This window comes from Anopheles moucheti, chromosome 3 (genome assembly GCF_943734755.1).
Source record: "Anopheles moucheti chromosome 3, idAnoMoucSN_F20_07, whole genome shotgun sequence".
Lineage (NCBI taxonomy): Eukaryota > Metazoa > Arthropoda > Insecta > Diptera > Culicidae > Anopheles > Anopheles moucheti.
The window spans coordinates 5,612,710-5,630,751 of record NC_069141.1 but is presented as its reverse complement, the minus strand read 5'-3'; the positions used below and the strand labels follow the sequence as shown (position 1 = coordinate 5,630,751).

General features: G+C 45.3%; 1 protein-coding gene across 1 annotated transcript; it reads right to left on the bottom strand.

Moving 5' to 3' along the window:
- Positions 1-1,270: 1,270 nt before the first annotated feature.
- Positions 1,271-10,605, bottom strand: LOC128301052 (uncharacterized). Its single transcript, XM_053037355.1, has 5 exons — positions 10,259-10,605; positions 9,419-9,803; positions 6,757-8,474; positions 3,563-5,524; positions 1,271-3,496 (listed from the first exon to the last, which is right to left on the bottom strand). The coding sequence occupies exons 1-5, from the start codon at positions 10,454-10,456 to the stop codon at positions 1,526-1,528; spliced, it is 6,234 nt and encodes a 2,077-aa protein (XP_052893315.1). The 5' UTR covers positions 10,457-10,605; the 3' UTR covers positions 1,271-1,525.
- Positions 10,606-18,042: the final 7,437 nt, after the last annotated feature.

The window sequence follows — 18,042 nt, the reverse complement described above, 5'->3', positions numbered from 1 at the left end:
GTGTACGCAAAAAGAGCACCAAATGGCTTGACTATGGAGGTATGGAATGTGAAAGCGACGGAAACCATTTAGAAACGACGAATAATATCTAAATTAATCTACCCCAAAAACCCCTTCCCAACACCAAAGAGGAAGGACGTGTTTTGCAAGAAAAAACGTAGAAAAGTATCAAAATTGTAATTCTGAAGTGCACCAAGTATCATTGATGCGAGCGACGGCCGCCATTACAAACTGAATTTGCATCGCTTGTGGGCAGAAAATCATTAGTTTAATCTTACACCTGGATTACACACATACACACACACACACAACAAGAACATTTTTATCAAGCGTTAAAAGTTAGCAAAAACAAAACCAATAAGCGCACAGATAGCAATACCAACCAATCAAACTATGTTAGCGAAAACAAAGTTACAAGTAAAATACATTGTTTGTAAAGCGACAAGAGATGGATAGAAGAATGCTACAGAAAACCATAAGCACATGCAAAACTACACAAGAAAACGCAATTTGATAATGTTACAAGAACAGGCAACAACTAATAAACAATCCCAACTAATCACGCAATAATGATAAATGGGTTTAAAAACCGGACGAAGAGTGGACTAAAATGCACCAGCGCGATAATAGAATGAAAAGACCAAAATGCAACCAGCAATCAGCTTGAACCGCGAAATGGCAACGTGTTTTGTGCTAGCTAATACAAGAGCATTAACGTGATTTGGAATATAATCCTAACGATATGGAGAAGAAAACAAAAAGAAAGGGGAAAGGCTATTTAATGTAGCGAAGATAGGAGAATCCTTGAAGGGATCGAATAAAAACACAAACGACATCAGCAATTTGATGCAAGCAGCGTCTCATGTGTGCTGGAGTAGAAAAAAAACCAAGACGAGATGCGTTAATGCAACAAAATTAATAATAATAACAACAAAAAACAGTAAATATAATCTATAAGCATGAAAAAATCATAGTCATAGGCATGAGGAGGCATGGCGAAAGAGAACAAAAACCGAGAAAAGTAAAGTACAGTATGTATAGTGAAAATGAAATACAAAAAAAAAAAACATATAAACAAACGATTGTGAAAAGATAGTGTGTGACCGAGATTCCGAAATGGGGACGTTGCATGGAGATTGTGAGTTCGGCGACTAACCAGGATCATCAGTAATATGCAATAATATGCATATGGTCAGAAATTGTAGCGACTGTTAAGTCAGGTAAGTAGATAAGCATGTAAGTGTTTCAAAAGTCTTTATTATTTCCTTTTTATTTTTATATCTTGTGATTGTCATCGTATGTCCACTTCATCTCAAAACACCCTGTACATGTCGCTACCTTGATAACCTTTACAACAACCATTAGTAACAATCCTCAAGAGAGAAAAACATGTTTATTGCCATAATGCCATGGAAGCAAAATAAATACATTTCTTCTTAACCCGCTAGCTATCTTAAATCGTTTCCGTAAAAGCCCTAGACCTATCACAAATTCGCCGTGACACCCAGTGTTTGCGCCGTCATTTTCACGAACTGGACATGGTGTGCAGAGATACGGTATTGCTTGTGATGCTGGCACTTCCTACCAAGCTGTTCGTCATGCTCACACCCATAGCAGCCCCAGCAGCATTGCTTCCACCCATGATGCTTGATGCTGCACTGTTTCCACCAGCACTGCTACCGCCGCTACCACCACTGCTTGCCTCCACATCGTTCTTGCCATAGTTTGTGTCCTTCAGATAGTAGACAGCGCCACCGTTTATTAATCCGTGTATAGTTTTCTTTAACCCGAGCAGCGACGATAAGCGATATTTGAGCGTCACCGATTGGATACGATCGATAAACGTACCAATCGCTTGTTCCATGCGCGGTGTAAGCGATGGCTCCAGTTGGAACAGTTTCACCAACGTTTCAATCATGCCATCTGTTAGCGGGAGACGATCGAGATAGTCCTCCAGGTAGGTCGTCTCACCCTGGATGATGTAATGCTGATAGATAGCACCGGGCCAGTTGATTTCGATACCGTAGGATCGACCCACGATGAGAGCCTGTGGGACGCTGAGTAAAAAGTTGATGTAGTAGAGCAACGTGCCGGTGGCAGTGTTGGTGCCTGTGATTTCCTGCATAGTTCCTCCCCGGCGAGTATCGTCGCTCGGTGGACGAATGTTCAACACGGAAAGACAGGTCGATGTCGCTTGTTTGCTTGCTGTGCCGCTGCTCGAAGAACTAGACTCACTCTGTCCCTTTTCCGACGCGGCCAGTGCTTGACGTACGTAACAGATTTGCAACGCTATCAACTCGGCGTTGGCAGCGGCACGTTGTGCGAGTGTGAGATTGTTGTCTAGCAGATAGTTTTCGGTCGCGTGTGTAAAGGCGTCCATAGCGCTTGTTAGTTCCGTCTGGACGAGCGTTGTCACCTGCAGACGATGACTGTACGCTGCAGTAGCGGTGGATTGCGCTTTCGTGGGAACTGCCTGCTTAATCTCGTATGTTTTGACAATCGCGTCGATCGTACTGTGCGCTTCCGTTTCCCACAATTCAGCGATTTCTCTGTACATGCGGAAATGGAGTGCTGCAAGGCGGAAGTAGTCACGCCGTTCCGGACAGTGTTCGTTCAGGTAGGTAATGATGGCGGACTGCAGCCGACGTCCATTAGTGGCACGATCATCAAACTGGCCTAGCAGTGATTCAAACTGTTCGTGTCCGATCAGTGTCTCGAAGCAGTAGTGCATATCACGATAGCGTCCTATTCCAACGAGCAGTTTGACGATCAAGTTCCAAGATTTGGCCGCAGTCAGGATAACGGTGAGAGCCTTGCAGCATGTTAACACCTCCATAATACCTTCCATCGAACATTCGTGCACGAAACAATCGTGCGCTTTCACCAGCAACGCTACAATGATCGTGTTTTGCTTCTTCAGCGACAGCACTTGACCTTCCAGGATTTGATCCAAACGATCCACAAGATCCGTACCGGACACGTTCAACCTTAAGGCGGGAAGGGAAGCGAACGATTCCAATGCATCTTGCACACCCGCACCGTCTCCTGCAGTATCCCGACGCTTGCGATACAGTCGAAATGCATTGCAGTAACGCAACAGCACATTGCCCAACGCCGTGGTGCTTGGTGCGAGCTCGAGAAACAGATGAAACTCGCGATCAATGTTGTAACCCCACAGCAGCTCATCGGACACATGGTTCGACTGGGACTGTTGCCGTTGAAACAGATAAAATTTCGATCGCACCACCGCCGACACGATTTCCGATGCAAGAAAATCGGTAAAGCTTTCAATGCTCATGCGTGTCGCGGTAACGATGTCGCTGATCACTTCCAGCTTGTGGACACAATCTTCCCGCACTACCTCCGGCAGGAAGGCGAGTGGATCGCGTAACTTGAGCAGCTCATTGTACTCTCGGTCAAGATACATGGCAACACGGTACGTGAGGACAACACGCTGAGCAAGCTCCTGTCCGTGTGTGATGCGATTACCAAGGGCCTGCAAGCAAAAGAGTGGTATTTATAAGATGCGGTTAATTCCTCACATTAGTACGAGCATACTTACACTAATAGCTTCGAAAATATCTTGACGCTCACGGGATGGTACTTCCTCGAAATCGGACATTGCCGTAGTGCTCGTGTCGGATGAATCTAACTGCGCCGGGCCACTCTTCATCGGTGAGCCTCCAATCTGGCTACTTTGGCTAACGCGACTGAACCGTAGGGTACGACGCTGGAATCGTCCCGACGAACGAGCACTATCCTCATTCAGCAACATTCGTTCCTCCTTCGAAAGGTTGTACAAGCTGACAAGCCCTTCCGCCAGCGCCATACAGAACACGATAAAATGTAGATCCAGTGGGCGCTGTTCGAAAATCGCTTGATAACGCAACGCTTGTACGATGTCGCCACAGTCGAGCAGTCGGTTGATGAGCGCGTCAAGTCGCAGCCGCTCTTCAGGTTGTGTTAGCGGAACATTGGAGAGTGTGAGATCATCAATACCTGCGACCTCTTTTAGCTCGAGAAACGTATGATACAGGACGGCTGCTGTCGATGGTGAAGAATGCTGCAGCTGCTGTGTGTTGCACCAGTACTGGGAGCAGTAAAGTTCGAGCCCTTCCGGACGTTCATCCGTGCACCTGATGTAGCTCAGCGCCAGCTCGTACTCCAATCGATCACGATCGAATGTTTCACTCGGATAGAGCCCATGCTCACGGATCAGCTCTAGTGCACATCGCAGCAAATCGTATCGCTGTCGATCGCCGTACTCAAGTCGATTAGCAATGTGCGTAAAGAAGCTGATACGTAGCACCGGGCCCAGTCCATAACGCTCGCTCTCTACCCGGTAACGTTCAAACGACCCAACCGACCCGCTCGATTCAAATCCACTCACCCAGTGCTCGAAGATAATACTTTCGCGTGGAAGGCCCGCCTCTTCAGCCACGGCAATAGCTGCCTCGTGGTGCTTCTTAGTGACGAGCTGCTCACACAACGACTCATACACACCTAGCTGTTGATCTTTACCGCCGCTAGAACATTCGTGCAGCGCCAGAAACTCGATCGTTACATCGCAGTGACGGACGATCTCGCATATGCGCAACATCCGCTCGAAATCCGTCCCAGGAACGAGAAAGCACTGAAAATCACAACGCACGTACGACTGCAGCAGTAAAAACTGATGGTGCATCGAGGACCGACGATCGAGATGTATCATGAGCAGACGGGCGCAAAAGTTAAACATTTCGTACTTCGGCATGTGCAGCAGGAAACATTCAACCCCGGCACTGGCAGAACGTGCGAGAAAGCTAGTTAGCAAGTCGGCCGCCTGATTCCCGTCGAACAGCACGTCTTCGGTAAGGCTGAGGTACGCTGCTAGTTGGTACCAACCGGATTCGGGATAAAAAACCGCCAGTGAGCTAGCGAGCGTGCAGAGTCGACCCGTTCGTACCAGGTGCTCTATCAACCCGCACACAAATGTCCGTTCGGGATCAAGTTCCCGTTCCCTTTGCTCGTGTGACAGTTTGTCCCGGAACGGAAACTCGCCGGCTAACATTGCCCACACTATCCAACAGTACCGACGGCTTTCGCTGTCTTCCGGACACACGTCACCGGCAAGCAGAGCTAACAGAGGCCACTGGTAGCGGATTGCACGATCGAGCAAATTTTGGTACGTGTATGGGTAGCGTTGAGATGGTTGCCGATTGGTGGTGGCCTGTATGGTGAGGCGCTTGAAGGCATCGAAATCGAACGGTAGCTGAACTGTGGTTGCTGTGTAGGGGTTGGATTCATTCGAGCACAGTAACACCATGGAGACGAGATCTGAGTCGTACCGTTCGGAAAGGAATCCGGCACCATCGTAAAGAGAGCAAGAAGAGCTGGTGGAGATGTCCGTGGCTGGTAGCTGCAGAGGTGGCGATGAAGTACTGGTTTGACCACCGATACCGGACGTGCTGCGTCCGATGGAAGTAGCATCAGTTTCGCTGGATATACTGGAATGACCGCTAGAATCGGCAGCTGTACTGCTTGCCTGTGAAATTGAAGAATAAGAAGGAATTAATTATAATTTAATGACATGTGGCTGGTGATGGGTTTTAGTGGCAGCAGCCTGATTATTAGATGTCCTAGGGTGCCGGCTGTCAACTATTTATTCTAGAGTGTGATGATGCTTCTCCACTCATAATACCTATTGTTTCGATTCCATTACTTCCTGGAGACTTCTGATACATAACCTTATCCAAAGGAAACTCTTCTAGCCATTTGTGGTCGGGTACGTTTAGAAGGACAATCTAAAAATCGGCTAAACCCGATGAACTTAACGAATTGTTTGAAGAACTCCCTACCGCTCAACGAATTAAACTCACCAGGCCTCAAAAGTCTATGCTTTAGACATCTTGAATGAAATTGGATTGCCTGTAAAGTCTTTTTAGGTTGTCCATATGAACAGAAGAGGTGCAGTTGTAAACTTGAACTTGAAATAATAACGAGGGCACTTGGCCATGAGCGGTTTTAAGAACTGCTGTAGCCACTCAAGGCCACTAAGCGACTTTATCGCCAGATAAGTTGATCTAGTAAATATGGCAGCTTGCACGCATTGGTGATACAAAAATTCCCAGAAGCAACATAGCTAGTGTGTTGTTTGGAAGTCTTATTCTATTTTTATATGCCAGCGCTACTTTAATGCAGATAACGTTTTAACCTATGCAAAGAACTAGAACATGAAGCGCCGTAATCCGCGTATGTAACGCTGGGTCGCCGACCCGATCCGATTCCAGAACGGTGACAGGTCGGCCCGAAACCGGTTCCCAACTTTCTTGCAAGCTTGTCTGTATACTTTCGCGCAATACAATCACAAAACCGCACGGAACCCACGGTACTGCAGTCAAAGGTTAGCCTGGCGTTTGTTTGATATGGGACACATTTGATAAGCCGGACGGAAAATTGAGTTCATCTTAAAACTCCCCTCTCAGCCGTCCACCACTTTCCTTCGCACCGTTATATTGCGCAATACAATTGCGGGGAAATGGAATGGATGGAAATGAAATAGCAAAACAAATAAGAGTGTGTGGATGAATTATCTCCAGCTAGACGCAAGAAAAACGCAACCAGTGCAATTATTTACTATCGTCATAAAACCGACGCGAGTAACGAGATTATGCCACGTTTGCTTTACTGCGTTGCTTAACACAATTACGCGAAATCTTAAGAAGAACCAAGAAAGATGGATTTAAAGGGCATCGCATTACAATACGGTTCACTTACCCTTCTTCTACGGCGAGGTGTTAAACTCGAGCGTCTCTTGATGGACGTGAAAGAGCTTGAGCTGGTCTGTCCATCCCGGCCACCCTCGATCGGTCTTGGTTGGTGCAGCAGCGCCGTCATAAGATTTCTACCGATGCGTGATTCCCCGAAACCCGTCCGACACAGCTCAACTATTTGCTCCTGCGGGTAGCTAAGATAATCAACCAACAGCAAAAAACGATACCAATCGTTTCTAGCCAGCAAACAATCCCGCAGATACGCTTCCGGATAGGGCAGTCCGTTGGATTTTGCAACGATCGTCATCGCTTCGAGATCGATTAGCAGCTCGGGATCTTCGAGTGATTTGTCACTGATTGCTTCCTCACAGCGCCGCAACAGATTGGCCACAGTAAGCCTGATCGGTGTGGCATCGTTGTCTTGCTGTTGCACGTCCTGTGGCGATTCGCCACCGACGAGGGACAAGCAGCGGAGATAGGCCCGTGTCGGCACACTACTCACACCGATCATTTCAATGAAAGCGACAGCATGTGTGGCGAGTGCCCTATCCCAGTAGGTTTCGATTGCCATCTGGGCCACAGTCTGGGCCGCACTGTTCAATTGGCGTGCGGATATCTGCGAATAGTTTTGCAGCTGCTCACGATAGAACTCGTAAACAGCGTGGCAGGCGCGATGCAGTCGGATGAAGTGCATGTACCGCAGTGTGACCGGTTGCCCGTACTTGCTCACCAGAAGCGGATGGTTGAAGTGTGGAATGGTACCATACTGTTCGAGCAGTTCCAGCTGAGACGCACGTTCATCCTCTTCTTCAACTGCACCGTTTGCATCGGTACGCGTACCGTGGAAGAGAAACTGTTTCACTTTAGACGAATGCGGGACGCCGGCGATCGCAAGCAGTTTGCTCATAATGAGACCATTTGATTCACTTACACCACAGCCAGCCTTGCATCGAGTAATGAAGTGTTGAAGATGCGGCAACTTAGCGAGACAAGAATTGTCCTCATCAAACTGTGTATTAGTCTTATCCAACCCGTACTCAAACATATACACAATGGGATTTTCCTCGTAAAAGGCACGATTGTGCTGCAGTATGTAAGCGGAGGTGGTGCGCGATACGTGTAGCAGCTCCTTGCCGGTGATCGCGCTGTCTTTCAACTTTTGGAGTTGCAAAAATAGTTTCACCTCTTCCTGATGCTGTGCTCCCGGATCCGATGCTATCTGATCGAGCAACTCCTTGCACACGATCGGCAATCCAAGCATGGTAAAGAATCGATTATCCACCATCTGGCGCGTTAGCTGTACACGGAACCATTTCGCTTCCGTCCATTCGCGGTGCTGTTTGACAGATTCGGTGGTGAACAGTCGGCGAAGAATGGCAACTGCATCGTTTCGTTCGTGGTCGAGAAACTTCCCAAGACGGGCCAATTCGTTCAGCAGGATATCGTTGCGTGATAGCGTACGGTGGTGGGATAGCTGTGACAGCATAAAATCATCGATTTCCCATCGCTGAAAAAGCTGGCGCAGACGCTCGTTAAAGCGCGGATCATCGTAGATGTCTATTTTGATGCGCAACAAATGCGGCGTTGGATCGGTGCCCTCGTGGAAGCAGCGTCGCAGGCAACTGTTGAGCTGAATCCATATCTTTACCAAATTGGCAATGTTGTTTTTCAGCAGATAGCTCCATACAGTGTACCGGTCGAGGATGGGCGAGATTTCAGTTTCTGGCAAAAACGGAACGTAAAGAAATTGAAAAAAGATTAATGCGTCAGTTTGGGTAGGTCACAGTAAAAACACAGACAACAAACGCTGTGCCCGAAGCTTAAAGCGTGCATGCTTATCAATCCTCATTCACAAATCACTTTACTCTATTTTGAGCAAGCGTTTCGTGCAATCGAAATCGAACTGATTGTCAGCATAGCAATCGAGGCCTTTGTGTATGTTTGCTTGTGTTTATAAAAACTGTCGCTCAACTGCCTGGAAATAGTACTACTGGCGGCCTTGGATCAATCGTGGATTGAAACAATATTTGACGAAAAAAATGCGAATTCAAATTTACATAAATATGTCATAACGGAGGAAACCGTCACTCCTCCAACCTTAGAAGATAGCTGGAGTCAACAGACAAAATTACACCATCTAATCTTATGTCAATATTATTACACTCTTGTCCCACATCACGTGGGACAAACTGTGCCCTATTCGTGATTGGTGTTATAAGGAAAGATCGATCAGCTGGAACGCATCTGTACGGTCTATCAGGAAATCTTCCCTACAACTCGCTCTAACCCAAGGTACAATTTCACTGTGAAGGGCAAATCGATGCATCGTTGCATTCACTAGCAAGCGGTTTTGGCCTTATCAAATGTCGAAGTATTATTTTTGCAAGGCTATTCTCAAACACCAGATCACACTCGAAAGAATGTATTGTACAGATGCAAGATTAAACAAGATGCCGCTCGGTAATCGTAAGCTTCAAACTGATGATTCATTTTACTTTTGCTAAGCACGATCGGTTTTTACGAAATCAATCCTGCGTCACATCTTTAACAAGCGTAGCACATACACATGCAGGAGATTTTGATTAAGCATACACCCTCCGAGCAATCAGCCAAAGTCCAAGACCTTGCCAATAATCTTACTGGTCACTGATCACTGGTTTTAATACCTTGGTTTTTAAAGAATAAATCCACAGCGACCGAGTTTCGGTAGACGTCCTCCTTCATGCAGAACGTGTTAAACGACATCGTTTCGATCTCGAGCACCGTGTACCCGGTCGTCACCTCATTCAGCACCTCAGCCATCTGTCGTACGTTTGCCTTTAGCTGTGTATAAACACGCCAGCTGGCCGCGATCCGTTCCTCTTCACCGTTGCTGTAGTTTTCGACCGTCCGGGCCAGATGCTCCCGTATGTAGTCCCGCAATCCGTGATCGGTCGTTTCGGCTGCGATCTGGTAAAACACGTACCGCGGGACACGATCGATATTCGTCAAGATGTGGTGCGCCTTGTACAGCTGCCGGTTCGACAGTAACCGATAGACGTACGCATTTACCTACAATGACACAGATACAGCAGGAAGGAATAGTTTAAACCCGTGTGTGTCCGATCAAACGATCCGATCGCTACTGTCAAGCGTGTGCAGTGGCGAGTACAGCTAGACATAGAACGTTCGTCGATCTGCGTGTGGCTTCATAACGCGATAAGGATGCGGACTCAAGTTACTTCGTCACTCGGCAGAGATTGTGTTACGGTGCTCTGTTCTTACCAGTGGACGAAATAGAAACGAATGGCCAACGCTCGACGGGGGATTGGATCTGATCCACCCGCTTCCTACATGGCCCGTCTGTTTGCAGAGTACACAGTGATAAGTAGCCCGGTTCCAAAGCCTTTTGCTGAGTTGAACAAATCGATAAGTGCCCTTTTCAATAGAACCCGTGTCCTCTCCTCGTCGAGGTATTGTTCCACTAACATAGAAGATAAAAGAAAGCCATCTGCGGGATACGGTACCTTCTGGAGAAAGTAGTTTTTGGCCTCCTTCATGGAGAGCTCGTTCCGTTCGGCAAGATATTGGATGCAAAGGTTGACGTGTTTGCCCTTGGTAGACACCTCCTTAATGATGACATCATCGTCCAGCTTCTCCCAGCCCTTCAGTACAATGCTTTTCTCTGGCGGTATGCTTGGACTGTCTCCGGTAACAGAAGCCATCTGGGTCGGTTGCGTTTACGTACCAAATTGGGCGTAAAATTGGAACGCCAAACTGTACGGCTGCTGATGACTTTGCGAACCATTCACACAACACTGTCGGGGGTTGGATGGTTTCAGTGCACTTCGTTTAAGTTACGCTTACATGTATTATTCCCACTAAATTAACTGAACAAACACAAAATAATACACAAAACGAGTAAAGTGCAAAACGATTGCAGCTAAAATGCCACCGCACACAAAATGATGATAATGCAAAAGAAAGCGAATATGAATCAGTTTGTTGTTGTTTACATACTGTCGAACTGTCATCGTAGTTGCGCTACTGTCCACGGTGGCGCTTTCCAGCAGCTCTGCTTCGGGTATTTTAACCGAACGCAAAAGAGAGCGTCAGCATAAGCAGAGCTAAATGTGTTGGCTCTTTCTCTCGCTTGGCATTGTGCCGCGGAGTGCAGGAGTGATGCGATCGTTTGATATCTCTTTCTTTATGCTCTCGTGTGCTCGTTGCACCGGGGGTTCCACAGCCGTTGGTTTGAAAAGGTTGGTTAGAAAAAAATTGACTTTCAACGACGTCGGGTGTGTGTCTCGTCTCCGCAGCGCGTTATGTAGGAAATTTAAGTGTACGGATCACTAGAATACAAGTAAAAACATTCTGCAACTAGCAGTAGAACACAGTGCGCGTGTGTGCGAAGGACTCTTGTTGATTTGGTTTCGAATTATTATAAAAGAGAATAATATGGAATAGTAGTTTGAGGGCAGCGTGTGCTGATAAAAGAATCAGGAAGAGAGAACAACTTGCGCAAACAGTTTTTAGTGCTTCCAGTGCCAAAATGCTTGCAACAATTCAACACAAGTAGCAGATTGGAGGATTAAATGCTTCTTTTGCTGCTGGATTTATTTCGTCTTCTGTATTCCTCCGAAAAAGCGTCCGTGTGCAAAAAATATCAAACAAAGGTAAAGTTGCGTTCTTGATCGTGCTATTGAACACACGCGTTTTGTTAGAACGAAACCTAGTGACAAGTGAAATGGTGTAGGAAGAGAATTGATAATAATATTACTTAAAACGATCGCCATTGCTGAGATTAACATCAGATTAGAGTTCAAGTTATTCTGTTTTATTGAACAGATCCGTTCTCCTTCATACATTCAACCCGTTCAAACAAAGGCCAAAGACCGAAAACCAAAGGTCAATTGACACATGGTGTTCGAGTGTTCATTGTCCTGTTTCGAAGTACAAAGTGCGCCATTTATTGGGTTGGATGGAACAGAAAAGAAAATGGCTAACATGTTTCTCTCTGGTGATCGACGCGGTGAGCGTTCAACATTAAGGTGCGTAAAATGTTACACGCGTTCTGCGAAACAGACAAGTGCAAGTGCATAAAGAATTATGCCGGGTTTTGCAACACGGCAAAAGGAAACCCGGTAAGAATGTGGGAAGCGTTGCCATTTGAAAGTGTTTTTTCCCTCTTTTTTCGGTGTGCGTTGTTCTTCATAAGATTTTGGAGGAATGTTCTGCATGTGCGTGTATGTGTATTAATATGTGGGTATGAAACTTCTGATGAAATTCATCTCCATCGTGTTAAGAATCGCAAAATTTGTCCCCACGTGTGTTCGTAATGCGTTTTGTTCGCCACATTTTAGCAGCTTGAAAAGATGTTTCAGCTCTGCTGCTTCAACTCAAGCGTTGTGCGTTAATGGGTTTAATGTGAGTTAAAGCACGAATTTCAAACATGCATAATTTAATGAATGGTGAATATATTCATGTGCTGTGTGTTTTTGGTTGAAATATAAATATCCACTCTGGGGAATAAAACCGTGGTAAGTGTGAAATTCAATTCAATTCGTGCTAGATTTAAGACAATCTCTTATTGCACTTCTATTAGAAGGTGTACGATCGAAAAACATCTTCGAAAGCTTACACTGCTCGGTATAAGATCAAGTGTGTGTGGCTGCACATTCTTCTTGTGCGAGAGCAGAGTTCAACGTGTTTTGTTCCTTTGCGTTTGCTTTCACGCGGTGGCAACCTCACCAACACGTGCGCATACACACCGCACACATATTCGTCAAAGATCGAGAAATTCTTGCCCGGTTGCCTTCGGCACACCGTGTAAGGGTTGGGAAAAGTGGACAAGTTGCGGATGGTGGTGGTGGTGGTTGTGGTGGCAATCAGCGGTTGGGGGAGGGATGTTGTTGCTGGGCTGCGAGTTCTCGCATCAGATTGGAGAAGGAAGCGAACCGGCCTTTTCGATGGGTTCGATTCGTTCGTGTGTTGGTAAAAGCTGACCAAACGCTGTTTTTTTCCCCAGTTCATTTTCGTATTTTCCTTCGCCGTGGACGACGATCGTCGTTTGCTCTTCGCGGCAGCTTCCATCGGGCTTCCACTTGCCTTCTATAAAGTGAAGTCTCTGGGGGGTGTCGAGTCGCATGCTCTCTTTCATCCTCTCTCATCCTCCGAATGGGCAAGGAGCAAACAGGGGTTGTAAGAAAATAACGAAGCATCTCCACAACATCGTTCTCCACCCGGGGGATTACTCTCGCTAGAACACCAAATGGCCTTTCCGTAAGCACACTGTCCGCGTGTATGAGTGTTTGTTCGCTGTGTACACGCGCCAAAAAAGAAATAAAAGAACCTCACCCCACAGATACTCCCCACATTCCGCTTCGATCTTCTCGACCACCCCAAAAAAACCCATCAACCCAAGCAGCACACCACAAGAACGATCGAAGGAAAAGGAATGATCGGGCTGAACAACAACACACACGAATCGGTTCGGTCACTGCTACACCGGCATATCAGATTGTTGGTGGTAGTGCACGTTGTGTCACGATCGTTAGAAACGGGGTATGCACAACCCCCCATTTGGGGGGGGATGCAGCGAGTGGAGCTTTTGATCGCGAAAGGCTCTTGCGCGAATCGATCGAGGAGGAAATGATACAGCCTTAGGAATTTGCGTTGATTCTTATTGCTGCTTCGTTTGATGAACTTTGGTTTGCTTCATTTTCTTCACCTTGATGTGGTTGATGTTTCATTCCTGCTGAAAGTGACGTGTGCGTTATTTATAATACCAGTTAAAAAAAATTGCATTTGAGCAACTTCCCACAACTTTATTTTCTACATCTTGGACATGACGTTGTCTACTTTCTAGTTCTGAAGAAACTTAAGCTGTTGGGATATGGCAACCTAGCATACTTCATCTGCTTTAACCAGAAAAAAAGAATTTCTTTTTATGGAATCAGACTAATTGTGGAAAATATCACGAATCATTCTCTTCTACCACCCAAGACATTAAACTTCTTCAAGCTTATGTTGTTATTACTCCTCAAAGCATAACGTAAGCACTCCCCCCAACACAACAAACACCCTGTTATGGTTAGTATTTGGTCTCATTTTCAAAGAGCATGTCCCTCACTCTCTCGACCCACGTCAAAGGAGGTTAGATTGAACTTTTAAGACATCACAAAACCCACACCACGCCACGAGGTACAAGTACACACCGTTCCACTGAACTCCAAGACAGGTTCTAATTTTTCCAATTCTTCGAGTCCTAGAAGGTGGGAAAGGTAATACCCCGCTCGAAAGAAATGCAAATACCAATTGACCAGCTCAAATAACTCCGGTCAACCTTTATTCTTCCGCTCGGCATATCAGAAACGACGTACCTTTTTGGCGTGCTTTATTTGTGCCCGTTCCGTGTTGTGTTTGCTCCGTGGACGGGAACAACACCCGGGGAGTTTTGGTGATGTGTTTGCTCCGGACATGAAAATATCATTCCACCTCATAAATATTCATCATCGATCATGTGAAACGGAAAGTGAGAACATTTTGTGTGTGAGTGTGTGTCCCTTTCGTTTACCTTCACACAACTCCGTCCGGGTTCGTCGCTTGTGTCGAGGTCGAATCTTTCTCCGTGCGGTGAGGTGTGCAGCATTAGGTACTCGTTCCTCGGTACGGTTCGGTAATTATACGGGTACGAAAAACAATCCTCCAAGGGTAGCAAACGATTGCAGGTTTTTGGGTGCACAGGCGGGCCAATTTACAGAATCTTTGGTTTTGTGAATACGTAGATGTTGAAGTAAATATTTTTTATGTGAGAAATTATCGCCTGAAATGTTGAACAAAAAAGGGTTTTATGGTATGGGGATTGTGCAGGTTTTGCAGGTTTTGTGCATAAATTTTGTGAGATTTTTTGTTAGCTTTCTTTTAATTAAACTTGCCATACTATTTCGTTCTGTACGCTGGGTTTTATGGGAGTAATAAATGTGTCGGAGTTAGGAATAAAGACTTTTATTTCTCCTCACGTATTTCTACCATTCCTTGCTTTGAGTAAGTTCTATGTGAAAAGAGCCAAAACTATCTTGTGCTTATACATCTCGCTTCTGCATGTGCAAAGAAGTCACTCGTGTAAATTGTTGTACCGTAATAGTAATTTCAAGTCTGGTGAATTGTTTTCCTTGAGCCATAGAGGACGATCATGTATCGCTGCACATGGTGGTAGCGTGACTAACCTTGGCCGCTCGTTGCGCGCTCGTCATTCCGGAAAAACACGACGTTTTCACGGTTATTCAAATGTTTGCATGTTGCAACTAGACCACTCCGTTTCGAATCAACCAACTCCGGAAGGACGGAAGGTTGGCGATTGGTGAGAAGAAGCAATATAGGCAAAATCGGAAGTATCATCCGTTTGTAGAAAGGAAGTTGTTAATGGGACCAGGTAATCGATTCTGAACTCGTGTTTTAACAAGATTATCACTTGATGATGTGTCGACTGTGTTATCTCTTCGAGGTGAATTAACGATACGAATTCAATTGAGCAACTCATCACCTTGATAAGATATCGTCCGAGATGGATGTTGGGCATATTAATATGGATAGAAAATATGTTTTATGGCTTGCTTCTACAAGTACGAGCGTTGTTTTAATTTGATGAAGTTTTATTGGATTTCATTACCAGCACTGTAATTCAATGTGCATATTGAATAACGTCATTGAAAAATAACTTAATTCCAATTTATACTTTATGAAGATTTATGAACAGATTCTTTGAAGACCTCGTGTTAAACTTCGTCAAGGTCCATCTTTTTCCATTAATTCCCCAAAAAATTGAAATAATTGCTATGGGGCGGAAATCTTTTCGTTTCGTCACAGCATACCACAACCAGATCGTGGTCTCATTTATTAATTTATAACATTCACATCTCCACCGTAACGTAAAGCAGGAAACGAGCTTTTATGGATACACTTTGTGACATCGGTGTTGTCTTCAGTCGTTGCTCATCTACCGTCGTGCGTAAGCATTTCAGCAGCCACTCGTTCAGCAAATCATTCCTCAGAACTATTCCACCTCGCCCGTACCGAGATGGCAGGTGTTAAAGAATGGCCGTAACAACAACAGGTCCAGAGGCATCTTGCGCCCGCCTGCTCCGGCTTAGAAATGGGAAGCAAAAGGGAAGTTCTTTCCGGTTTCGGTAAAACATTTTACTCCTCTTCTGCGTGTGTGCGTTCTGGTGTGTTTCGCTCCCGACATGCCTACCACCGGGCTTGGCGTGGCGAATGATGGAGCTTTTGCGATAATTCACTCCACTGCGCCGAAGATATCTTGCGCGTCCGGCTGGCCGGTCTGTGGTTGAGACCTTCACGGTTAGATTATCGCTGGAAGGTTGTTTCGTTTCGCGAGCAAAGCACAATTAATTCTAAAACCTTTCCCCACTTCCATGGTTCCGGGGGGTCCCCGGTACGGCTGGGCGCGGAATCGCAACACGGGCAGAAGTGAAATTGCTCACATAGAACACACGTAGTAAAAAAACAAAACGCACCGACATTCCTTCACTTTTGTTCGCTTTCGCAACACACGGCGATTGAGCATTCTAAGGTACGCTAGCGAAAAGCAACCAGAAAGTGAGATGTGGCCCAGCCCCGGCTTCAGTGTGTGGCGACCGCTGGGGTGGAAAGTAGTAGTTGTAGCTGCAGCAATAAAAAAAAACGACACAAAAACTGCTGTTACTAAGCTCGTTATCTGCGAATAGATTGATGATTTATTTTCCACCCTCGTTCGCGGTTGGTGAGATGGCAATTCATCATCATCATCATCATCCGCTGCAGACGTTGTGGGGGGACGAGACTACAGTCTAGCGACCATTGGGCTTAAGATTGTCGTCACTAGCCTGGGAAAAGCGTAATGATGCTAGAAGATGTGGTTCGATGTAGATTCTGTTGAAGATTTTATTAGTTTATTCGTAGCGAGTGTAAATCTTACGAATAAAAGTGAGTTAAACCTCCGCCAAGAATGGATTCATTTGAGATTTAATTCATAAACAGTGATTTTATCAACTTCACCAGTTAATCAAACTCTTGAGTGAGGTAGCTAAGAACGAGTGAGTTAGTTTGGAATTTAACTCTCAGCATCCAAACCTAAAAAGTCTTCGAACTTCGAGCTCAGATATTTGTGATTCAATTTGAAACAATACACAAATAAATTTTCCTCATAAATTAACAATTTCGTTCTAAATATAACATAGCCAAGGCATAATTTATGCTGCCCTGTTACGGGTAAAGTTTATGTTTCCCTTTCTCCTCTGTTGGGAAGAAACCGCCGATTAGTAGACGAGATTTATTGTCACATAATCTATGCTTTGTTTTTAAAATTCCCGTGTTCCGGTTTAATGTTTCCTCTTGGCTAGAAGATCGATAATGAAATTCTTGATGTAGTGATTATTTTGTTTGTCTCAAATGTGAGTTTTTTTTACAAAACTTCAATAATTTTTGTGAGAAGTCACTCTAACATTGGGAGGATTTGACCTACCAATTTAGAATTAACTTGACTTTAGTTATTCCTTGTTATAAATGGACTGACATACTTGCGAAAATGGTTTCAGACTTGTCGCGTGAAGTACAATTTACAACTAATTTCAGGCAACATTTAAGATTGGGAAGTAACTTTATAAGTGAAAAGTAAACCGTAAACATTATTGTATTTAATATGCTTTTTTGTACTACAACTTGCGACTGCAATTACAATCATCCCGAATTACCTTGAATACTCACGAAAAATCTTCGTTCCAACAATTTCATTTTATGATTAAGCATGGAAACAGTTGCCCTGCGGGACCCTTAACCTCGACCGAGCGGCGCCAACCCATTTACTGCATGCGAGGTGCGTACGGTGTGTGGGCTCACCAGTCCCAAGAGGGAAATAAAAAGAAAAACACTAGCATTAGGAAAATCTCGTTCCGGTGGGCTCTACCTGTCATTAAATGCGTGTTAAAAATTGTTAACCATTTTACGGAATGAACCTTTGCGTCTTACGCCGCTCTGCATGCACCACAGCACTGGTGATACATGCCAAAGCCTCCTGGTGTTACGTTTGGGTCTTTCTAGCTTCTAACTGCTTGCGTCCCCGAAAATCCGCTGACAAAGATCATAAAATTCTATCACTTGCAATTGTTTGAACTGCGTTTGTTGGTAGAGGGTTGAAAATGGAGAAAAAAAACTCCTCCCTGAGTGCGTGTGTTTTATTGCCGGGATAAAATAAATCAGGAGAGAGATTAGGTTAAACAAAGAAGCAAAATTTTTCGATGCAGACGGGAGACGT